Source organism: Mobula birostris, chromosome 7 (genome assembly GCF_030028105.1).
Source record: "Mobula birostris isolate sMobBir1 chromosome 7, sMobBir1.hap1, whole genome shotgun sequence".
Taxonomy (NCBI): domain Eukaryota; kingdom Metazoa; phylum Chordata; class Chondrichthyes; order Myliobatiformes; family Myliobatidae; genus Mobula; species Mobula birostris.
This window is the reverse complement of record NC_092376.1, coordinates 74,493,809-74,519,400: the sequence shown is the minus strand read 5'-3', so window position 1 is coordinate 74,519,400 and position 25,592 is coordinate 74,493,809. Positions and strand designations below refer to the sequence as shown.

The window sequence follows — 25,592 nt, the reverse complement described above, 5'->3', positions numbered from 1 at the left end:
TTCTTCCAAATAATTCAATCCAAACAATTCCTCCAAACTAATAGTTACAAAGAGTTCTAAAGTAAAAATGGTGCATACTAGGAGCATGTATCAGGAAAGAGACAAGAGTTAATGGTACAAGTCACTGATAGCTGAATGTACTTAAATCTAACTTTACATGTGCTGCCATTGTTTCACCATGACTGAGATGAAGCCTGATTCTTCCCCTGAATCATTGTCAGGGAGCCATCTGCACAAGATCTGCAAACAGTTTGAGTATTGGCTCTCAAAATGATCTTATCAGGGGAACAGAGAAAGGATATTAGTGGTGGTTTTATTGCAAATTACATATAAAATTTGCAAAAATCAGACTTTTTCATTCAGTATGGGATATGGCAATTGCTGATGAGACAAAAAAATGTCTATTTTTAAATATCCTCAGTTTGCTGGGCTATTTCAGACGATAGTTGGAATGAACATTTATGTGCACATGTAAAGCAGCTAAGATAAAGGCAGCAAATTTCTTTCCTTTAAGGCATTGAGCCAAATCATCTTTATCTTTAGTTGCCGTTTCTGTAGAGAGCTGCCAGAGATATTGTTCTCATGGGCATGTTTTCTTAGACACCGATGCCTGCACATTCCAGTATGGAGTTTGAAATGAATTGGAGCCCAAGAGCAAGCATGCACCATCTTCCACTCTGGCGTGGCAAGCTTCTGAGTCAAGGATGCGGGATTAATGACCTTAATCAAAAATGTCATTAGAAGTAACCGGTTTATTAATTTACCTTTATTTTGCTTTGCTTTCAATTTAGTCTTATCAGATTATGGTATTTTAAACTTTTTTAGTATTTATTTTAACTTCTATGTCTGTTGGACAGACATTTAGTAATAGTTATCAAGGCCTTTGACATCAACTATCAGTTCAGGCCCATCAGGTGTTCGAGATTCACTGTCTGAGGTACAGTTGTTCCTCACTGCAAGTTCCACTTTGCAGGACGTTGCAATATCCAGGCCTCCTGGTTGATTTGATCTTCTGAAACTGCAAGAGTTGACTGTTGTTATGGGAAAAATTGGGAGCAAAGCAGGAATGTCTGACATAATCTTGTTCATTAGTGAACCAGCCAGAGATAATGCCGCTGTATCAAGAAACAAGGCCTGTGCATTTCTAGCCCAGTAACTTAACCTCTGTGATACGATAACATTTTCTAGTCAGTCGACAATATATTGGGGGACTATAGAATTGCCTCGCTCTGATCATTGGCATCTTATGATCTTTTTGTTCTCTTCACTGTGGCTTCCAACAGAAGGAAGAAGGACGAAGAAATATGCAAAGGAAATCCTGAAATCACTGAATTATTTGGATGAGCGCTGCGTTGATATGCGTCTTACAAATTTAAAGTCAACAAGCCGGTGGAAAGATCGCTATAAGGTGAGTTTAAGAATGTGAATGTTTTAACTTATTTCTGGGAATTGAGGATAGGATTCACCTTGAATTGCTGTGAAATTGTGCACTCCAGATTGTCTTCCTGTTCAAACTGCATACTGAAACAATCAGCTGAGGCTGCAACAAAATAACAAACCATGGAAAATAGTCCTCATGGCCTTTGAAGGATTGTTGCCTTATAGAGAACAAAGGTAAAGACACAAATGGAATGCGTTTCCCCTGTTTAATCATCAGAGTTTGTTGTACCCCTATATCAGCAAGGTCTGGTTCACCCTGTAGTTACCAAAATGGCAGAATTAAGCAAGTTATTCATAAATCCTGGCCAATTGAAAGAGACATTAGGACAATGAGGCAGCTTGACAGTTGCTTACAGATAATCCTGTCAGAGGAAAGAAGAAATAGCATCAATTGCATTAGCTTAGCAATTCCTGTTGCTTAGCAACTCACAGATAGTACTGAAGTCTTCAGTCAAAGGTTTTCAACCTAAATATATGTTCCTGACAATCAGGAAGAACATCATCAGGTTGCGCTGCACCTGATAGCAGATCAAGGATTACATATACTTTATTCTTCTGCAATTATTGACCTACTTGTGTATCATTTCTATTGCTGAAATGATACTACTTCAGGCTGTAATCTGCAGTGGAACATTATTTTGCTTCAAATAGCTGACATTATCTTTCAGAAGATTGAATATGAGAACTCTGACTTCATAGAGTAGCTCTTTTCAGAAATACACCTGAACTACTACTACCACTTAATTTTAGAACCCAGGTGGAAGCAGTTGATTATATTTTTCTGAAATGCGAATCTTAGAACTTTTTCAAACTAATCCATGAATTTTAATAGTTTAGCACAAGCAAGAAATCTGGAAGGTGAATAAGAAAAGAATTAAGTAGTGCAAAAAAGAAGCAAAAAATAATGAGGTAGTGTACATGGATTCATTGTCCATTCAGAAACCTGATGGCGGAAGAGGGGAAGAAGCAGTTCCTGAAACGTTGAGTGTACGTCTCCAGGACCCTGTAACTCCTCCTTGATGATAGTAATGAGAAGAGGGTACGTCCTGATCGACAGAGGTCCTTAGTGATGGATGCCACCTTGATGAGGCATCTCCTTTTGAAGATGCCCTCAGTGGTGGGGAGGCTAGTAGCCATGATGGAGCTGGCTGAGTTTACAACTTCTTGCAGCTTTTTCCAATCCTGTGCAGTGGCCCCTCCATACCAGAGGGAAGCGATGTAATCAATTAGAATGCTTTCCATGATACATCTGTTGAAAAATTTACTAGCACCTTCAGTGATATACCAAGCCTCCTCAACTCGTAATGAAATATAGCCGCTATTGTGCCTTCCTTGTAATTGCATCAATACGTGAGGACCAGGCTAAATCTTCAGGGATGTAGACACTCAGGAACTTGAAACTGCTCACCATTTACACTGCTAATCCCTCAATGAGGATAGTGTGTGTTCCCTTGACTTCCCTTCCTGTAGTCCACAATATCTTGATCTCGCTGACATTGTGTTTAAGATCCTTATTGCGATATCACTCAACCAGCTGATCTATCTCACTCCCGTTCGCCTCCTCATCACCATCTGAAATTCTACCAACAATAGTTATGTTATTGGCAAATTTATAGTTTAAGCTGTGCCTAGCCACGTAGTCGTGGGTGTATAGAGAGTAGAGCAGTAGGCCAAGCACACATCCTTGAGGTGTGCCGGTGTTGTTAGTGAGGAGGAAATGTTGCTTCTAATCCTCACTGATTGTGGTCGCCTGGTGAAGAAGTCAAGGATCCAGTTGAAGAGGAGGTACAGAGACCCAGGTTTTGGAGCTTGTTGATTAGTACTGATGGTGTTGAACGCTGAGCTGTAATCAATCAGCAGCAGCCTGACGTACATATTGCTATTATTCTGGTGATCCAATGCCGAGTGGAGAGCCATTGAGATTGCATCTGCTGTAGACCTATTGTGGTGATAGGCAAATTGCAGCGGGTCCAAGTCCTTGCTTAGGAGTTGAATTTGGCCATGAACAACCTTTCAAAGGACTTGATCACAGTAGGTGTGAGCGAAACTGGGCAATAATCATTGAAGCAGCTCACCCTGCTCTTCTTGGGCACTGATATGATTGCCGTCCTTTTGAAGCAGATGGGAACCTCTGACTGCAGCATTTTGAGATTGAAGATGTATTTAAACACTTCAGTCAGTTGATTGGTACAGGTTTTCAGTGCCCTACCAGGTGCACCTTTGGGGCTTGAAGCCTTGCGAGGGTTCACCCTCTTGAAAAATGATCTGATGTCAGACTCCAAGACAGAGATCACAGGATTTGCACAGGTGTAGTTTTATTCTCAGTTTCAAAGTGTGCATAAAAGGCATAGAACTATTCTGGGAGTGAAGTGTCACACCCTCACGTGATGTGAGGTTTCACCTTGTAAGAAGTAATGACCTGTAAACCCTGCCAGAGCTGGTGTGCACCTGATTCTGACTTTAACTTCAATTGGAATTATCTTTTCACTCCTAAAATAGTCTTCCATAGACCGTATCTGGACTTCTTGTAAAGTTCTGGATCACCATTCATAAGTGCCTCAGATCTAGTCCTCAGCAGACTACAAATCTCCTGGTTCATTCACAGATTTTGGTTTGGGCATGTCTGGTATGTTCTTGAAGGCCCACACTCATTTTCACAGGTCTTGATAAAGTGTATGATAACTGTGGCATAATCATTCAGATTTGAAGATGAATTCATGAATATTGTCCAGTTCACCAACTCAAAGCAGTCGTGTAAGCGCTCCTGCACCACCCTTACCCATACCTTTTTGGTCCTCAGCACTGGTGCTGCGGTCTTTAGTCTCTGCCTATACCAGATGTTCGGACTTTCTAAAGTGTGGATGCGGAATGGCGTGGATTGCGTTCTTGATGGTGGTATAACAGTGGTCAAGTGTGTTGGCTCCTCTGATACCACAGGTGATATGTTGATGGTAGCCACAGACTTTACATTTTACTACTTTCACTTCTTTTTCTTTCAAATGTGGTTCTGCTATAATTGGAGCCTTCTCCCTCCCCCCTCCCCCCTCCCCTCTCTCCCCTCCCCCTCCCCTCTCTCCCCTCCCCTCTCTCCCCTCCCCTCTCTCCCCTCCCCTCTCTCCCCTCTCTCCCCTCTCTCCCCTCTCTCCCCTCTCTCCCCTCTCTCCCCTCTCTCCCCTCTCTCCCCTCTCTCCCCTCTCTCCCCTCTCTCCCCTCTCTCCCCTCTCTCCCCTCTCTCCCCTCTCTCCCCTCTCTCCCCTCTCTCCCCTCTCCCCCCTCTCCCCCCTCTCTCCGCCAGAGGTTGGTATTGGAGTCCAGGGTCTTAGGCAAGGTTTCATCGACGCGGTCTGTGAATTGGACTCTGTAGTTCACGTTATGATGTGTTTCTGGATTCTAGTCACTTTTTCATTGCTATTTTAATCAGGCAGACTGGCTTTATGGCCTGAAATTAACAAATAGCACAGAGCTGGATTGATCTGAACCGAATAATGCCTGGACTGGTTCAATGATTGTGTTCTTGATGTTTTATATTCTGTGTTTCTCGCTCAATATTTTATTTTGCCATTGTGCGATTTGTTCTTTTTCTTTGCGCGTTGGGAGTTTGATGCCTTTCTTTGAATGAGTTCCGTGATTTTCTTTTTTGTTTCAGTGTGGGGAAGACGAATCTCAAAGTTGTATACGGCATAAATACTTTGATAATAAATATACTTTGAATCTTCGAGATACGGCGTGGAAAGGGCCCTCCTGGCCCCATTGAGCCAGCAACCCACTTTTTAAGCCTCGCCTAATCACAGGACAATTTATAATGATGAATTAATTTACTAAACAGTATGCTTTTGGAATATGGGAAGAAGCCAAATAACCCAGAGGAAGCCTACATGTTATAAGACATACAACTTTGTTATAGACGGTGTCAGAATTGAACTGCGAACTCCAACACCCAGTGCTGTAAGTAGCATCGCACTAACCACTATGCTGCTGTGGCACCTTCAAGCTGATTGGTTGAAATCCTTGGTGATCAGGAAGGCATCAGGGTGAGCTATTTCATGACTGCTTATCGCAGTTCTCAGTTCCACCAGTGCCTGCCTGATGCTGGCCAGGATCAGAATGTACACCGCTACCAGGAGGATGGTGGAATAACTTCTCAGCAGACAAAATGGGTGACACTTGATTGCCCGATGTTCCAGGTTGGGTGAGCAGGATTGAGACAGAACTGCCATATCTGTGCACCTCATTTTCCATTGATTTTGCTGTGCTTGTGCCTAATTCTGGTGGAAATCCTGCCCATCAAGAATCTGCTGTGATTCCAGCAGCGACTGGTGTTGTTTTTCTATTATATTTCATGCAGTTGATAAGCAGGGTATGCATTTAATTCACTGGAAGAAATTGGACCAAGTGTTAGACAAAATAACTTGGATTTCATTCACTGTAAAACGAGTAAATTGTACCACAAGTTGAAAATCACATGCAAGTTAAGGGGTTGCCAGTGAAACATTGCCTTTATGAGCATCGACTCACCCATGTTGACTTGCATGCAGGCAGCAGTTTTATATAGATTCATTCATGTTGCCAATGTTAATTAACTTCCAGTCTTCCTGCGGTCCTGAGGCATAGATTCAAGGTTACATTATGAAATAAAGTACTCAACAAAAATAATGTAATTTTATAACTGGGATAAAATAAAGAACAATGGTCCTGTAATTCCTATTCATTGGGTTCAAATAATGGATACTGCTCTGGAAATTCATGAGTCTTGGGTTTATTCTTAAAGCTATAACTACCTTTTAGTAGTTTTCTTTGACATTATATCTTCCAGTCCTGCCATCCTCTTTCTTCAGTATGATGATGATTGTGGGTAGCACTTGTGCTTTTGTTATCAACTGTAAAATTTCCAACAAACTATTTCCAATTTCAGCCCGAGCTCTACCTTCGTCTCTGATGTTTCCCTTCCTCAGCCTAACTCTCTCAATGTCTTCAATAGATTTTCCATCATTGGTTGTATGTAGCCACCAACTCTGATGGAAACCTGGTAACACTTCCTTCCATGCATTTTCTGCCAGGACCCCAATACATTCTTCCATTTTCTTTCATTTCTGTCATGTTCATTTGGATCATTGTTTCCAAAGCATCTTCATTTTTCCTCACCTAACTTTTCCCATTGAACGCAATTCAGTTCCTGCGATTCTGCTGCAGCTATTTACACAAGGGCCCAGTTTTTACCACTTTACATTCCACTGCCTTTCCCTTCCAATAACTATGACCTCTCCCAACCAATGTTCCCTCTAATTTTTAGTAGTCAGAGTGCGCAAAAATCTTACATTGTGCAAATTTTTTTCCTGTGACAAAAGTATGTGTGCACTGAATGCACACATGGCACAGTTTATGTAGGTTTACAAAATATTTGACATAAAACTGCACAGAATAACAACAAAATTACATACTTAGTTCACTCAGTTATTTTTTCTCTCTCCTGTCCTTGGCATTTAACCATTCTTTGTAAACTCTATCTAGACTAATAGAACTTCCATCCAATTGATATGGTCTTACTTTCAAAGGGTATTTCACATTTAAAGATGTCTTGTAGGACATTATGTATCCCATTCCAATAGTCTTTGATGACAGGGCATTCCCAGAAAATACGATAATGGTTTGCATTTTGATTTCCACAATTTCTCCAGCAAACGGGGGCGTTATATATTTTGGGTATATACCTCAAGAATGGTTGAAAAGAGATAAATATTTAATGAATGTACTGCTGGTGGCTAGTAAAAAGACCCTTACCAGGAAATGGTTATCACAGGAAAGCCCAGCTCTAAATGTATGGATTGAAATTACAATGGACATTTAAAACTGAAGATAACAGCATCTGTTAATCATAAATTGGAACAATTTTATTCATACTGGAAAAATGGTTTAACTACATAACACCTCATAGGCCTGATTTTATTCTCACAAGTCAATAAATATGTTGTAAAAAAAAGATCACTCCCTACTCTGTACATAGTTTTCTTCTTTTGATTGCTCTTTCTTTCCTCGCCTTTCTGTCAGATAAATATTATGTGGAGATTTGTGACAGATATTATATAATATGTACAGTATCTGAAATACATCTTATGGAAATGTTTAATGATGAAATTCAATAAAAAATAAATTTCAGAAAAAAAGGAAAAGGAAAACTTGGACAGGTAGATGGATGAGAGTGATATGGTCCAGGTGCAGGTCAGTGGGACTAGGCAGAAAAATGGTTCGGCACAGCCAAGAAGGGCCATAAGGTCTGTTTCTGTGCTGTAATGTTCTATGGTTCTATGATGGCTTTTGATTCTCCTTAACATATCCAAATGACATTCACCTAAATGGTTTTTCAACTTGTTTTTGAGTTGGTTCATAAGGCTAAAACCTCGCTCACAGTCCGCACTGGACGGAAGAAAGGTTCCCCCAATGTCCATCAACTGTGCAAGGTTGCAAAACTGTTCATTTTGAAGTACAAATGCCACCATTTGACCAAAGTTTGAAATCAGTTTGGATTTAATTTTTCCTTGCACAGAAAATTTGAAATCATTAAACTTTCTAACTATTACAGTATTTTCAGCTAGAAAATCCTGATATTTTAGACATAAAGCATTAACTTGTTCATCGCCAAATGTGAAGTCACAATCTGCAATTGTGGAGAAATCAAAAGCTGACCATTCTTGTACCTCATCTTCAGGAAACCTTTCTTCTAAATGAACACAAAGACTATTTATAAAGGTCAACAGCGAACTTGTATCTACTGTGATGTTTTCTTCATGTTGTTGGCTTAGCAAAAATTTAACTTTGTCACTCCACGAAACGTTGTCTCCCAGATCCCAGAACAGGATAGGTGAGGTGACGTAAATTAGTGACGTGCATTGTGGTATTTGAAAAACCGACTAACTAGTTAACAGAAACATTTAGCTGAAAGATTATTTTCAATAAGTATGATTATTAATTACTACATTATTTTAGGTAACTAACATTTTGTGCGCACATTAATTTCCTTTGTGCGCTGGTTGAAAAACGTGTGTGCGCGCGCACACGTGCACAGCTTAGAGGGAACATAGCTCCCAACCCTTATCCTCCTTTCCCCTGTAGCTGTAGTCTGTTTTTATCTATTACCATTTCGGTCCTTCAACTTATCTGAGACTTTTGTAACTTCTTGCTTCCTGTGCATCCATCCACCCATGTGTGAACACTGAAGGTTAGGCTTCTATCACTATTGTCCAACACTATACTTTACTGCCTTATATACTCCGTCACTTCAGTCTTTTCCGTTAAGATCTTGCTTAAAACCTACATTTTTGGCCAAGCTTTATGTCTGGCTTGGCCCTATTATTTTATAATTTGCAGCTACTTCTGCATTAAAGGCCCCATATAAGTACCACTGGGTATTGTCTTCTCAGAGCCATCGACCCAGAGTTCCATGTTAAGCCATCTACTGGACACATCATTGCTATAGACTTGGTAACAGCCAGCAATGTGCATACTTTTGTGGTGAAGTGATACTTTTTGAATATTAATAAAGTTGAAACCCTTTCCTTTAATAATGCACTCGGCCTTGATATTAATAGCTTTGATGCTCATCTGAATAATGTATGTAGCTCTTTGCACGGATAGAAATCCTGCTATCATTGATGGATGATCCTCACAATTACCTGATCAATCTTTGCACAGGAAAAATATCAGCACCGTTGTCCATTGTACAGTATATGTTGCTGTTGTGTATCCCTTTATAGGAGTTCATAGCAGGATGCCTGCTGTAGTAACCTGGAAGAAATGTGGAAAACGTGAGTTTACTGGCTTTAGGAAAGAAAGTGAAAAAGCAAATTTTTATTTAAAAAGAATGAGACTTCAAAATATACTTGAAGTACAAGTGCTGGCATGTGGGACAACGAGAAATTAAGAAGGCTAGGAGAATATTGATTGTTTTTATACAAGGACCATGAATGATGAAAGTATAATAGTTTTGATGAAGTTAACAATGTGCTGGTGACACTGCACTGCATAGTTTTGGTCTCCACACTTAAGAAAGGGCTATTTGCACTGAAGGCAATCCAGAAAAGATTGACCAGGCTGATTCCTGGGTTAAAGAGGTTGAGCAGTTTGGGCTGAGACACATTTGAGTTTAGAAGAACGAGTAGTAATCTCATTGAAACATCAGTTTTGTGGGGAATTGATATGATGAATGCTGAGTGGATGCTTTCCCTTCTGAGGGTACCTAGAGCTGTGGGCATAGTTTCAGAATAAGAGGGAATCAGACATGTAGAGGAATTTCATTCAGAGGTTTATGACTCTAGAATTCTCTATGTAGAGAACTGAGGTGGCAGAATGTTGAGATTGACAGGTATTTGAACTACAAAAGATTTACAGGATATGGGGAGAGATTGGGAAAGTCATGTTGACATATGTTTGAATCAGCATGATCTTATTGAAAGGTAAAGTAGGACTGCAGGCCAATAAGTCTACACCAGATTCCACATCTTCTGTCCTTATATGAGAGAAAATGACTTTTCACTACAAGTAAATTGGAAGGATACACTGTAAAAATTATTGTGGTAATGTACAGAATACATAAAACGTGGAGGCATCACGCACAAAATGCTGGACGAAGCAAGCGGGCCAGGCTGCATCTATGGAAAAAGTACAATCGATGTTTCGGGCTGAGGCCCTTCAGCAAGACTGGAGAAAAAATGCTGAGGAGTAGATTTAAAAGGTGGGGGGGGGGGAGAGAAACACAAGGTGTTAGGTGAAACTGGGAGGGGGAGGGAATAAAGAGCTGGGAAGTTGAGTTGTGAAAGAGACGATGCTGAAGAAGGGGCAGTCTGTGATGGAGGATAGAAGGCTATGGAAGAAAGAAAAAGGGGGAGAAACACCAGTGGGAGTGATGGGCAGGCAAGGACATGAGGTGGGAGAGGGGCAAAGAGGATGGGAAATTGTGAAAAGGGGGGCATTACCAGAAGTTGGAGAAATCGATGTTCATGCCATCAGGTTGGAGGCTACCCTGACGGAATATAAGGTGTTGTTTCTCCAACCTGATTGTTGCCTCATCGCAACTCTACAGGAGGCCATGGATTGACATATTGGAATGGGAATAGGAAGTGGAATTAAAATAGGCAGCCACTGGGAGATCTCACTTCTTCGTGCGGATGGAGCGTAGGTACTCGGTGAAACCCCTATTTTACTTGTAGGTTTTGAACGCTCCATTGTTGTCGTCGTGAACTTAAGAATCTGCAACTTTAAAAAGTGGAAGAATTTAATCTGATGTATGCTGGAGCAAGTCTGTCCATTTGGGTTCTGAAATATCCTCTCCATCTTTCCTCCTGCATCCAAGACTTGTGGGTTATTAAGTTAATAGACCACTGTGAACTGTGCCCAATATGAAAATCTGAAAAAGAATAACAAACATATGAGCCATATAGAACTACAGTAATGGGGTGCGTTAAGGTTGAAGTAGAATTGGTGGGCTGACGGGCAAGTTTCTGTGCTGTATGACCTTGTGATTTCATGGCTGTGGCTCTTATTTCTCATTCCATTGTCCTGTATATACAAAAAGCATTTCTTCATTCAGCATTTAAGTCTCAATTTGATAATGACATTTTTCTTGGATTTCTCTGAACCTGATTTTTTTTCTCTGGGGAACAATAGTGTTGAAATAGACCCAAATCTTTTTGTTCAAATATTTTGTTTCTTTTTGCTACTCTTACAGGAGCGTGTGGATTGTTATCCTAATCTTCATGTGAAAGAGCATCCAGGACTCAAGACATCGTGTCAGGCCTGTGAACTGAAACGCACTTGTAGGTTCACAGTTACCCTGTCAGGAAAGCTATACGACTCCAAAAATTTGGAACAAGACAGCTTCATGTCAAATGACAAGCAGGTACAGCAAAATAACGCAACATGGGTGTACAGTGAGTACAGCAGGGGGCTGAGTACACAGCCTTGTGGGGCACCGGTGCTCAGAGTGATTGTAGAGGAGAGCTTGTCCCCTATTTTCACAGCCTGGGTCCTGTCTGTGAGGAAGCTGAAGATCCAGCTGCAGATCTGAGTGCTAAGGCCCAGGTTCTGGAGCTGATTTATATTGATTTATATGAATTAGTTAAGAGAAACATTAACTAATTTTTATTCATACAACCATAGTATATTTTACATTACTGCATAGTCTAATGACATTCACTTCACTGCACCTTTGCTGCGGCAGCAAACTGATTCTCCTTTAAAGATAAGTTTATTCTGTTTTACTTCTCATTCTGACAATAAATTCCACATTCAATCATTTTTCTATGCATAGGATTTTCTTGTAACTGCCCTATTAATTATTTTAGTGATTGATTTAAATATAAATTCTTTAGTATGTCTCATTATTTACTTTCTCTCTATGCTTTGTAACCTCTTTCAGTTCACCCACTGAGCTTTGACCTTTATTGTTATTATATGTCATTCTTAAGTTACTGTATTGGGTAATGATAATGTCATGGATGAAAAAAAAGTAATTCCATTGAAATGTTTTCACTTGGAAGCTACTGTTGAAATATTAAGTGCAAAGAGTAAAAGCAGGTGTTTGAAAGAATAGCATCAATGAAAAGAATCATTGAGGCTAACATGTCCTTTTCATTACCTGCATTCTAACTGCTCCCTGAGCAGGAGGCCATAAGGAAAGTGAAACCAGCTTTTAGGTGACTGAAATTATAGACACAGTTCCCAAAACTAAGTCACTTCTTGCAGAACGAAGGAATTATTCTGAAACATTTTAAAATACAGTACAGGTGAACCATTCTGAACCACAATAATTCACTGCTCCCTGTTTCTATTGACGCTGAGGACGTGGATGTGATGAGGACCTACAAATCCCGGGGTCTTCACCTGGATGACAGACCTGAGTGGATCACCAACACAGAGACTGTGTACAAGAAGGGCCAGAGTCGCCTCCACTTCTTGAGGAGACTGAGGTCCTTTGGCGTATGCAAGCCTCTTCTCCATATGTTCTACCAGTCTGTTCTTGCCATACAATCTTCAGTGCGGTGGTGTGGTGGGGCAATGGCATCAACATGGATGATGCCAACAGGCTCAATAAAGTGATTAGAAAGGCTGGCTCTGTTACAGGAGCCAAACTGGACACACTGGAGGCTGTGGTAGAACAAAGGACCCTACGGAAAGTTCTGACAATTCTGGACAATTTTTCTCACCCTCTGCATGCCATCTAGGCTGAACAGAGGAGCACTTTTACTAATAGACTAAGACAACCGTGCTGCTCCAAAGATCATTATATGACGTCATTCTTACCCCCGGCCATTAGGCTCCATAATGTGTCAACCTATAGCCGGGAAAGTGATGACCCCCCCCACCCCCTCCACCCCCTTTAGACTGTTCGCTGTAGCTTATTTTTATTCTTTCTACTTCTCTTCAAGTATTTGTATCTGTGCACTGGTAATGCTACCTTGACACTGTAATTTCCTTTGGGATCAATAAAGTGTCTTTCTATCTATCTATCTATGTATGTATCTATTTAAATACAATACGGCTGATTGGGTGGATAAATAAAACCAGCTGCTTTTTCACAAAAAAAAAGCCCCAGTCTCTCCCCATTTCTGATCTAAAGTTCTGAGGAGGAAGCACTGACCTGTCAAGGTCCAGTAGTATCCTTAGACCTTGGATAAGATTCACATTTATCCAAGAGTGATCTTGGATACTCATTTATTTTCATTAAAAACTTGCCCTGCCATCTCCTTTGAACTTGTCTCCTCTCACCTTAAATATATGCCCTCTAATATTAAACATTTCAACCCTGGGGAAAAGATACCAGCTGCGTATGCCCTATAATCTTATAAATTTCTATCATGCCTCTCCTCAGCCTGTACTGCTCCAGAGAAAGCAATCCAGGTTTACCCAGCCTCTCCTTGTAGCATTTGCCCTCTAATCCAGCCAGTGTCCTGGTAAACCTTTTCTGCACCTTCGCCAAAACCTCCACATTTGTCCTATAATAGAGAGACTTGAATGCAATACTCCAAAAACACCCTAACCAGAGTTGCATAAATCTGCAATAAAATTGCTGACTATTGAAATCAATGCCTCAACTAATAAAGGCAAGCCTCCCCTCCTCTGTGCCATCTTTGCTACCCCAGCAACCTGTATCTAAATACAGTGTGCTGGTTCCATCAATGGCCACCAATTGTCAATATATAGTCACTGAGGCTCAAAATGCTCTGAGTAACTATCTTTCATCCATCAATAATTTGATTTTAGCGAAGGTGAAGCGCAACTGAAAGGACTTTCTGTAATTTCAGGGACAGTGTTAAATGTGATTAAGACACTGCTGCTACCATTTTGTGATTTCCCAATCTAAATGTGATCCCATTGTACTGACGAGGCTCCTGAACCATTCACGCTGCTTCACTTCCTGTAGGTACTGCCTGATCTGCTGAACGTTTCCAGCTTTTCCTCTTCTCATTTCAGATTCCCAGCAGATGTGTTTTTGTTTGGGTTTTTGTTCACTGCTAGTTCCAACTGCACTGGCAAAAAAAGCATAACATGCTCCAACATTTAAGCTAATGCCCTAATCTAGCAAGTAGGAGAAAATTAAACATCAGACATGAGTTAGATGTTTTCTTAAATGACATCTCCATTCTTAAATTTTGCTTTAAATATAAAAAAGGACAGGGAGTATGAAGTTGATAGTGCCCTGCAGAATTGAAACAGTAACACCAGAAGGGTAGTAGCAGCTCCAGTCATGTAATCCTTTATCTGTAACTGTGTTGAGCCAGTTGCTGTTTCTCAGGAAACAACAGTGAGTGGGTTTCTGCAGTGTCTTATATGACTTCAAATCTAAAGAATCTTACTGATATCTGGAGCAGGGGTTGGACAGAGCTTGTCTCCATAAGGCTCCACTGGAAAAGGACTCCCATGTAAGGAGAAACATCTGCCTGCCTTTGCAACCCGGCAGTCATCCCCACCATCCCACTGTCAGCGACAAAAGATGGTACAAGAAGAGCAAGAGAGCAAAATACTTCACCATGTAAAGAAAGGGTAGGGTAAGAAAAGTACATTCAGCATAGATCATTCTGACATTCTGTAGGGGGCCTGTGACTTTCATTTCTATCTCTGCCAGCATTATAAATTTTGCTTTCCCTGGAGACGATTCTCCATTCATTTTCAGCTTCAGGACAATAAGGTGTGTCTGGTTCAATAGAAAGAAAACAAAACCTTCATTTATAATGCTTTATCAAACTAATCTGGAGTGTCTCAAAATGTTTGACAAGCAGTGAATTACCTTAAAATGCATAGAATTGCTGTTCTGCAGATGTGTTGGCCAAATTGCACACAAGAGCCCAAAACTAAATGAAATAAATGACAAATTTGTCGGAGAATTTCAGCCATAAAGCAAAAAAAAAACTATGAATGCTGGTAATCTGAAATAATGTCAGATAATGTTAGAAATACTCAGCATATGGGACAGCATTTGTGAAGAGAGAAAGAAGGATAACATTTCAACTCCAGGCACTTTCGTCAGAACTCAAAAAATCTGGAATTCAAACATATGTTATAGAGGAGGGGTAGAAGTGGAAAGATCAACGAGAACAAGGTGGAGATCAAGAAAGACTTAATAAAAGGAGTTGTACTGTGGGCTGTGTGTGGGTGGTGATGACTTGCTTATTGTAGTTGATCTGACTATAGGAGACAAGAGAATCACAGAAAGATGAAGCATTCTGTGCCTGAACTGTGAATTACAAAGGCATCATCAGCAGAGAGAGAGAATGAAGTTAATAGAACTGCTTAATGCATCAGATTTGGTTTGCAGGAAGTAAACGGAGTTTTTGAGGAAGTTCTTCAGTATGAACATACACTCAGTGGCCACTTTATTAGGTACCTAATAAAGTGACCACTGAGTATGTGTTTGTAGTCCTGTGCTGCTGTTGCCCATACACTTCAAGATTCAACATGTGCATTCAGAGATGTTCTTTTGCACATCACTGTTGTAACATGTGGTTATTTGAGTTACTTGTCAGCTGTCAGCTTGAACCAGTCTGGTCACTCTCCTCTGACCTCTCTCATTAGCAAGCTGTTGTCACCCACAGAGCTGCCACTCACTGGATATTTTTTGTTTTTCGCACCATTCTTTGTAAGCTGTACAGATGGTTGTGTGTGAAAATCCCAACAAATCAGCAGTTTCTGAGTTGCTCAAGCCACCATCCCTGGTGCCAACAATCATTCCAAGGTCAAAGTCACTTGGATCACATTTTTTCCCTATTCTGATGTTTGGTCTGAACAACAACTGAACCTCTTGACCATGGCTCTGTGCTTTTAGGTATTGAGTTGCTACCACATGATTGGCAGATTAGTTATTTACATTAATGAGCTGGTGTACCTAAGATGGTGGCAGTGAAGGGGGATTATTCGGGATATTGTTTAAAAAGAGAATTGTCTTTGGATCGTCCTGTTATAGGATGGAAATGTAAAGTGATTGGACCTCTGTGTTGAAAAGAAGTCAGCATCTCCTCTTCCAGCTAGACAGATTACAGCCGTCAGAGTTCGACACTGAATTAATTTCTCAGATAACTAGCCTTTCTTGTTTGTATCACAACTATCCAATTCCAGTGAGAGGTCATCAACTTGTAATGTAAGCTCTCCTTTCCTCACTTCACAGATGCAGCCTAATCTGGAGTATATTTCTTGCATTCTCTTTTCTTTTAGTTTTCTAACATCAAAAGTATGAGAGGATGCAAATGTGAAAGGAAGGAGAGTTGCTTTCTTGATGCAAGAGGACAAAATAATGTCAGTAGAGAGGGTATTCCTGGGCGTTCATCAACTGAGCTTGTATGGGTAAAATTTAGAAATGAAGGGATGGTCACTCTGATCTGATTGTATATTCCAGGCCCCCCAGATCCAGTGGAAGATCTAAACTTCTCCAATATTGAGTGAGCCACTCACAATGTAAAAGGTTTGGATGGGTGGAGTGGAATTTGTGAAATGTGCCCATGAAAGTTTTCCATATCAATATAGGGAGAAATACGAGAGGGTGCAACACTGGACCTCCTCCTGGGGAATGAGGTCGGATAAGTGGAGGAGGTGTCTGGTGGTAAGTGACCATAGTTCTATTAATTTAAAAATCAATAGATACAACGGGTTCACAAGTTAAGTTCATGAACTTGGGCAAAGCAATTTTTGGAATCATTAAACTTGATTTTGAACTGGTTAATTGGGCAAGTTTATTTACAGGAAGAGGAGCATCTGCCAACAGGGAGGCCTTTCAAGGTGTCATATCAAGAGTTCAGGGTCTGCATGTTGCTGTTAGGGTGAATGGCATGGCGAGTAGGTTTCGGGAATCACAGTTGACGAGAAATACTGTTTTGGTTAAGAAAGAGAGGTAGCTGTACTACAAGAAATGTAGGAGTGCACTTGGGAGAGAAGTTGAGAAGGCAAAAGGAGGATATGAGAAGGATTGGCAGGCAAGGTGAGGCAAAATCCCAAAAGGCTCTTGGTTTATTAAGAGTAAAAGGGTGGATAGGGAGAGAGTAGGTTCCCTTAAAGATTAGTATGGCCATCTGTGTGTGGAACGAAAGGAAATGGGTGAGATTTTTACTGAACGTTTCTCTTTAGTATTTTCTGTTGAGAAAACGATGGAAGCTGAGGAAATAAGAGAAACAAGTGTTGTTGCTTTGGACCACACGCACATTAGCAGGGAGTAGATATTGAATGCCCTAAAGTGCATTAGGATGAGTAAATACCCAGGGCCTGACCTGGTGCATTCTTGGTCCTTGTGGGAAGCTAAAGAAGAAATTGATGAAGCCATTACTGAGAATTTGCTTTACCTCCGGCCGCAGATGAGGTTCCAGAGGACTGGAGAATAACTAATTGTTTAATTGGTTCAAATTACTATTTATTTAAAAAGGCTAGTGAAAACAGGCTAGGGTGGTGAATCAGATCCTGGTGGTGGTAAATTGCTGAAAGAGATTCCCAGGGACAGGATCTTCCAAAATTTGGAGACACAGGGTCTGATTCAGGACAATCAGCACAGTTTTGTGCATGGGAAGCTATGTTTGGCAAACCTCTTGGAGTTCTTTAAATAGCTAAGAGGGTAGTGCTGTGTGTTTAAAATTTAAGTAATATTGTAAATATATTGTTTGATTACTCATTTTTGTTTATTTAAATAATTCATTACAGGTTATATGTAAAACTATATCATCACACCATGTCATACCGTGGGCATCTCGCTTAAAGTAAAAACGAAGTTAGATTTGCATTCTAGACTCCCTTGTTTTTCTTCCAATTAACTTAATGTTTTGGAGTTTCAAAAACATAACAGTGGTGACAAGGAAGTTTTAAACAAACCCACGATGACTACCTGTATGTTGAAGCACAGCGAGACTTTCAAGTTTACAAAAAGTGCAACGGGAAATAGACGAGTGAAAAAAAAGCGTAGCAAATGCTTCTTCAGAAAAGATGTTCAAGTTAAAACAAAGACAAACAGACAAATTCAAGGATTCATAAACAGTGAGGACAGGGTGATAAAAATCATAAATTTAAAAATAAGCAGAAATGGCTGGCTACATCGGAAAGATAAATGCATTTGATCGCATCATATAACTGGAATATGTATACTGAGATATTGAGCAGAATTTTGAAGCAAATGAAATAACCAGTGAGAAACAATACGTCTTGCTGAGTGCATTGGGTAGAAACGCATACAGTTTGCTTAGAAGTTTGACTGCTCCAACTAAACCAGCCAGAATAGCTTTGCTGATAATATGAAAGTAATGCCAGAACATTTGGACCCAAAACCATTGTTGATTGCAGAACGTTTTGGGTTTCATCAGTGGGATCAAAAGGAAGGGGAGTCCATTTCAGCAGTAATGGCTGAATTGAAGAAATTGTCTAATTAGTGTCAGTTCAGTGATGGGCTTGATGATGCACTGAGAGATCATTTAGTTTGTGAAATTTGGCAAGAAAGCATTCAAAAATGGCTCAGAACTGAAGCACAACTTATGCTTTAAAAGAGCAATTGAAATAGCTGTATTATGGAAACAGTAGACAGAGACAAAATTGAGTTACTGTCAGGAATGAAAGTGATCATGAGCAAAATTTCAATGCCTAACCAGAAACCAATCTGGATAACAAATTGTGCTCACATTCACCTGATCAATGCAGATTTAAATATGAAACTTGCAGAAAATGTAATAAAGCAAGACACGTACAAAGAGCATGTTGGTCAGACAAAAATAAATGGACAGCACAAGGAAGAGATAGTTGCACTTTCAAAGTGAACACTAACCTGCGTGCTGTAGATGAAAAACTTGATAGTGATGAGAGTAGCACAGGACTGGGTAGCTTTGAGATTTACAGTGTGAAAACTAACAAGGGACGAGCAATATGGCCTACACCAGAAGTGATAAGCAAATTAATTAAAATAGAATTGAATACTGGCTCGGCTGTTTCAGTGAGTTTGAACGACATTTCAAAGATACTAAACATAACCCTGCAGATATTCAACTAAGAACTTATACTGGAGAAAAGATAACTCCTGTGGAAATGACATTTGTAACAGTAAAATATAACAACCAACAAGCCACATTGGGTTTGTATTGGTTAAAAACAGCAGGGTCAGCTTTTGTGGGGTTCTGAATGGCTGAGACAACTACAACTTGATTGGAGATCCATCCACCATTTGCATGCCACATCCCCTGCATTAGAGTCAACTGAAAACAAATTAAGAAAGGTACTGGATGATGCCTACAGCAGTGCTGAAGGATGACAATGAAAAGCTCAAATAAAAATGCCACACTCAAGTTTGACAAAGCCCATTCGATTCCTAATACCATCCATGATGATGTAGCCATTGAGCTAGATCGCATGGAGGCTGAAGGAATTCTTTACAAGGCTGAGTGGAGCTCATGAGCAATGCCAGTAGCCAAGAAGAATGAGTCTGTCAGGATATATGGTGATTTCAAGGTCAGCGCCAACCCAGTACTGAAAGTAGATCAATACCCTCTGCCCAGTATAGAGGATATCTTCGCAAACTTTTCGGGAGGAAAGCACTCCGGCAAAGTTGACTTGGCCAAGGCCTATCTACTGATGAAGATGAAGGAAGAGTCCAAAGTGTTTTTCACCATAAGCACTCACACAGGGCTTTATCACTGTAATAGGTTTAATTTTGGAGTAGCATCTGCGCCTGCAACCTGGCACAAAGCTAGGGACCAGGTGCTGCAAGGCTGCCCAGGCACTCAGATGACATCATTGTTACAAGGAACATCTCCAAAATCTCAAGACGTTGCTAAAAAGATTAGAAGATTATGGATGCGACAAGTGTAAATTCTTTAACCCAAGCATCATTTACTGTAGTCACACCATTGACGCACAAGAGTTACACAAGTGTACTGTGAAAACTCAAGCAGTGGTGGATACCCCAAGGCCAAAGGACATGTACAGTTGCAGTCCTTTTTAGGATTTGCCAATTACCACAACAGGTTCCTGCCAAACCTGGATACCGTGCTCCATCTGTTGAACTCATTACTACAGATCGGGAAGAAATGGCAATTGGTAAAGCAGTGTGAGGTGTCTTTCCAAAAAGTAAAGGAAATGGTGTTGTCAGACTCTACTCACACATTAGGATCCACGTCATCCAGTGAAGCGTGCCATGCGCTGTTTGGGAAGAACAGTGTCCTGGGCTGATGGAACAAAACAACTTCCTACATTCCCAGAGTTGACTCACAACCACAGTGGAGGAGGCCCCAGAGCCTGTGGTTGCTTCACCACCACAAGTCTCACCTACCAAGCATAGTGACTGCCCCCTTGGCAGGAAAGACATTTTCCAGCAAGAGTAAGAAATCTTCAATAGCGATTAAATCTTTAGGCCTGAATGGGGCAATTTAAAATTTACTATGCTGTGGATGTCTGTATAGTAGTCTTATTATATAGTGTTTAGTGTATATAGAGCATAGAACAGTACAGCACAGTACAGGCCCTTCGGCCCACAATGTGTGCCGACCCTTAAACCCTGCCTCCCATATAACCCCCACCTTAAATTCCTCCTGAGATGTGTTCTCTATTGAGATTGAGTTTATAGCTAAGCAGGGAGGAGATTTGTCTATTTAATTTACAGGCATCCGTTAGTCTCGTGAGACCATGGATTTGCGCCTTGGAAGGTTTCCAGGGCGCAGGCCTGGGCAAGGTTGTATGGAAGACTGGCAGTTGCCCCTGCTGTAAGTCTTCCCTCTCCACGCCACCGATGTTGTCCAAGGGAAGGGCACTAGGACCGATACAGCTTGGCACTGGTGTCGTCGCAGAGCAATGTGTGGTTAAGTGCCTTGCTCAAGGACACAACAGGCTGCCTTAGGTGAGGCTCGAACTAGCGACCTTCAGATCACTAGACTGACGCCTTAACCACTTGGCCACGCGCCAACACTGCCTGTTTAATATTTCAGTAGTATTTGAGCAATATTGTAACAGTATTGTTTGATTGAGCATTCTTGTTTAAATAATTAATTATGGGGTAAATGTAAAAGTATGTGAATATCATATGTCATCATGCCAGCACGTCACATATGCACGCCTTGCTTAAAGTAAAAAATGAAGTTAGACTCACATTCTGGACTCCCTTACCTTTCTTCCAGTTAGTTTTATGTTTTCGAGTTACAACGCATAACAAGTAGATTGCGACAGGGCAGTGGATGGTATCTATATGGACTTCAATAATGCTTTTGACAAGGCCCCTCATGGCAGACTAGTTTCAGAAGTTAGGTCACATGGGATCCAGAGGGAAATAGTGGATTGGATTTATGACTGGTTCAGTGGTAGGAAGCAGAGGGTGATGGTCGAGGGTTGTTCCTCAGACTGGAGGCCTGTGTCTAGTGGTGTGCCAGGATCATGTCTTAAAGATCTGTGAAGTCAGCAAGTCCTATATATAAGTGACGTGTTGATTATACAGTGTCAGAAACTGCTGGCACTGTAGAACAAATTACCAAATGTGTTAACACTGATGCATTCGCAACATAATTTCAACTTAATTATCGCTCGCATGTCAAAACATTGTGCTTTTCTTATTAGGTACTTATCGAATATGATCTCTCTTGAGCTCAAAGTGCTAAAGGAGGCTTTTGTTGCTTACTTCAAGATGCATATAAAGTTTGTGCACTTCATCGTCTGGGGTTCTGAGTCCATGACCTTTGCTGCTATGTGATTACATTTACCTGGGTGCATTATCTGCAACGGGGCTCCTGCACACCATACCCAGTACTCCTTCCTTTAACATGGGGCCTTAATGTTAGTGGATACAACTCCCAGAATAGTATTTTAAAAGATTTTATATGTTAGGTGTGTTGCAAATGTGATATTCTTGTACCCATGTGCAGTTCTGAAAAGTTGCCATATTGATTTATAACACTGATTATTAATTTTAATAAAACCAACTTGTAGGTTTGAGGCCACATTTCTTGTTCACTGGTGTTTATTCTTCTGCTCTTCAAGGCTAGAATAACATTGGCAGGGTGTGTTTGATTTTTTGTGATAATTACAGTAACAAGGTTTGTGTGTGATTTTGAGAATGTTATATTGGAGTTGGTAGGATGTAAATGAACCTCCTCTGGGCTAACTCTTTAGTGCAGAGTAGAGGAAAAATATATAAGGAATCTCAAATCTCATCTGGTTTTTCTATTCATTCGAAGAGACCTTTGAAGTCCCATGGCACTACCAGGAACTTTCTGCAGTTCCTACTAACAGTTATCCATCAGCCACATTAAAACACACTGAAGTGAGGTGCTCAACAGGTCAGTCAGCAGCTGTGGAGATGGAAATCCTTCAAAAGAATTTTTTTAAATGTAATAAAAACAATATAACAACAGAAGTGTTTGAGGTAGGGTAGAGAATCGAAAGTGACTGAAGAACACAAAAAGCGTGCTGTGAGAATGGGTGAGAAAGGTTTGTTCACACACATACTTGTCTTCAGAAGATATACGTATATGTAGATTCATGTGTTCTGGGGAGAAAGAGAAAATAATGCCAGCACTGGGATAAAATAGAGTCGCAGAGCCATCCAGCACAAAAACAGGCCCTTCTGCCCAACTCGTCCATGTGGACTACAGTATGTAGTCCAGAGAGCTTGTCCCATCTGTCCACATTTGGCCCATAGCCCTTAAACAACTTCTATCCATGTACTTATCTAGATGGCTTTTAAATGTTGCTAATGTGCCATTCTCAGGTACTATTTCTGGCACCCTTTGGGTGAAGAAGCTGCCTTGGATGTCTTTTTTAAATATCTTTTCTCTTATCTAAAATTTATGTCCTCTCGTTTTTAGCACCCCTCATTGGGGAAAATAGACTATTTCCCTCATAATCTTGTGTACCTCTAGCAGGTCATCCCTCAAACACCTACTTTCTAGGAAATAAAGTCCTAGTCTATACAGCGTTTCCTTGAAACTCAAGTCCTCAAGTTTAAGCCACACCTGTAAATTTTTTCTGTACTCTTTCTAGTTTAATAACATCATTCCTATAACAATGTGACCAGATCTGTGCATAAGACTCCAAATGTGGCCTCACCAATGTCTTGTGTAACTGCAGCATAAATTTTCAACTCCTTTACTCAGTGTCCTGACTGATGAAGTCCAGCATGCCGAATGCTTCTTCACCACCCAGTCAACCTGCGATGCCACTTCCAGTGAACTATGCACTTGCATTCCTAGGTCTCTCTGTTCCGTAACTTTTCCCAGGGTCCTACCATTCATTGTATGTCCTACAGTGCTTTGATTTCCCAAAGTACAATCATCTCATCATCGGGTGCCGTGCCCAGTTTGAGCTTTGACTGCCATGGCCCACACACTCCTGTTTCGGGCCAAGTGGATCAATTCATTGGTATTCATTTCCAGTTCTCTGGCTGCTGTCTCCATCATCATTTGTCTTTGTCTTCCTCTTGCTTCCTTCCCTTCAATCTTTCCCATAATTACCATGCATTCTAACTCCTCTTTCCTAATCACATGTCCATGAAATTACGTTGCCTTTTCATGATCTCATATATTATTTCTCCTTTTGTGTTTGCTCTGTTCATGACATCCTCATTAGATATTCATTTCATCCATGATATTCTTTGCCTCCTCATGTTACTAGATATTGTTCAACATTTTGAGCCATACAACATAACTGGATAAACGTAACATTTCAGTACAATACCTCACTTTTATCTGGATTGAAAGCCATATGCCAGTCATCAGCCACATGTTCAAGATTGCCTGGTAATTTTTCATAATTTCCTGCACTGTCTACAATACCACCTAATTTAGTATCAGCTCCAAATATACTATTGCAAATGCATCAGTGTTAACACATTTGGTAAGTTTTCTACATTGTGGTTTGCCAACAGTTTCTGACATTGTATGATCAGTGTATCACTAAGGTATAGGACTTGCAAGTTTCACAGATCTCTGAGACATGATTATGGGAGTCCTGGGGGGGGAAATAGAATGTTGGCACGGCGGAGTATATTTTCACAAAAAGAACGTGAGAAAGTCCTTGGAATAGGGAGCCATAAACTCATCCCTCATTTCTCTTGCGGCAAGGTGTAGTAGGTGTCTCACCCCTATTATACACTTCCAAACTTTTTCTCTGGTTGTCCATATTGAAACAGGTCGTCTTACCAGTTATTACGTTGTGGGAACTTAATTCCTGCAAACTGATTGGCATATTTTACCATAAATAAATTTAATTGGTTAGAATGTGCATTTGGCATTATTTAAAAACATTTTTAAATGCAAGTAGCTATTTATTACCTTAATCTGTAGTCATCCTTTGACAAATATCTGCCTTACTTCGATGCAGCCATTGGCAGGTTGGTTCTTGAAAGTGTTCTTTGCTTTTTTTGTGTTAAAATACCATTATTGTTCTTATTGCATCGCAGCAGGCCAATTTTACTGTTCCTGGCTCCCCTGCTAACATCTAGCAGGTGATTAAGTCAACTTCGAAAACTGTGGTTAAAATAGCAAGCATGAGGAATGTACCTAGGACAGACCAGTAATTATTTTATTTCTATTTCAATTCCTTGCCCTGCTGAAATTGGCTTTATGCTTCGGAACAATTAGTACAATAGGATAATATAACTAAATATTCACAAATCTTGGAAGCTTGCTGTTTTGCCTGGAAGAAAGTGGACTGAAAAAGTGTTCATGCTTTAAGAGTTACCTAATATTTATTGTATGCAAATTGGAGACAATTAACTGGAAATATTGAAGTTCTTCCGTGAAGCCTAATTTGGAATATAACTTTCATTTGTGTGAGGAAAGCAGCTAACAGAAATGATCCAAAGTTGACTGTCAGTCATAGAAAGTACAATGAACAATAAAATTATTTGAATCTTGCTTTATGCTACCAGTTAACTAAACATACATATGCATTCTAATCTTTGATTTTACTCATTCTATTATTGTCAATACTAGTCGATAGAAATGCTATTATACATACTGGAGCATGGAGATTTGCCTCCATGTCGTTATGTCTCCAAAGCTCCATCAGATGGCAATATTGTACCTCAATGCATTTTTTTGCTGAGCCATTTCACCAAGAATCACTTTAAAGTTCAACTGGTGAGAGAGATAAATAGGATCAAATTTGCCCAACCTTTGCTCCCTGTAATTCCTACTTTATAAGTAGTTTACTTTTCCTTAAGGATTGAGACCTAATTTGACCAGGCGCACCTTGGAGAAGGGATTGAAACCAATAACATAGTGAACACCTTTGCTCTAAATCAGAAGCATTTCATATAAATGTGAAAATATCGGAAGCGAGCATGTGATGCAGTGCAAAATGAAATTGTTTTTTAGCCAGGAGGCATTTCTGATATGGTTGAATGGATTGCATTGCAAGTACTCTGCTCTGCTTTAATATCAATTTAAATTTGCCTCTGAAATGCTCTTGTAGACTCCGTTTATGTAGCTGCTCCAGCTGAATTTTCTGACAATGGTAACATCAATATATTGGGGATATCACCTCAACTCAACTGCACCTGCCAGATAAATAGAAAAGCATGGCAGAGGCTGGGCATTCTGCAATGAATAGCTCACCTTCTGACATCTAAAGCCTTCCTCCCATCTGCAAGGCACAAGTCCAGAGCATAATAAAATTATATACAATATATGCAGATGAGTGCAACACTAACAATGCCAAAAACT

The 25,592-nt window shown here is 40.3% G+C and overlaps 1 protein-coding gene across 9 annotated transcripts in view; it reads left to right on the top strand.

Moving 5' to 3' along the window:
• Nucleotides 1-25,592, top strand: part of ccdc82 (coiled-coil domain containing 82) — a 244,222-nt gene that overhangs the window by 24,292 nt on the left and 194,338 nt on the right. For 7 of the 9 annotated variants that reach the window (XM_072263424.1, XM_072263428.1, XM_072263425.1 and 4 more), the window contains exons 5-6: nt 1,284-1,408; nt 11,159-11,329. In XM_072263424.1, coding sequence (XP_072119525.1) covers nt 1,284-1,408; nt 11,159-11,329 — 296 coding nt within the window. Of the gene's footprint in view, nt 1-1,283; nt 1,409-11,158; nt 11,330-16,318; nt 16,392-16,446; nt 16,523-25,592 lie in introns of those variants that run through there. The other 2 variants (XM_072263431.1, XM_072263433.1) reach the window with 2 other exon arrangements.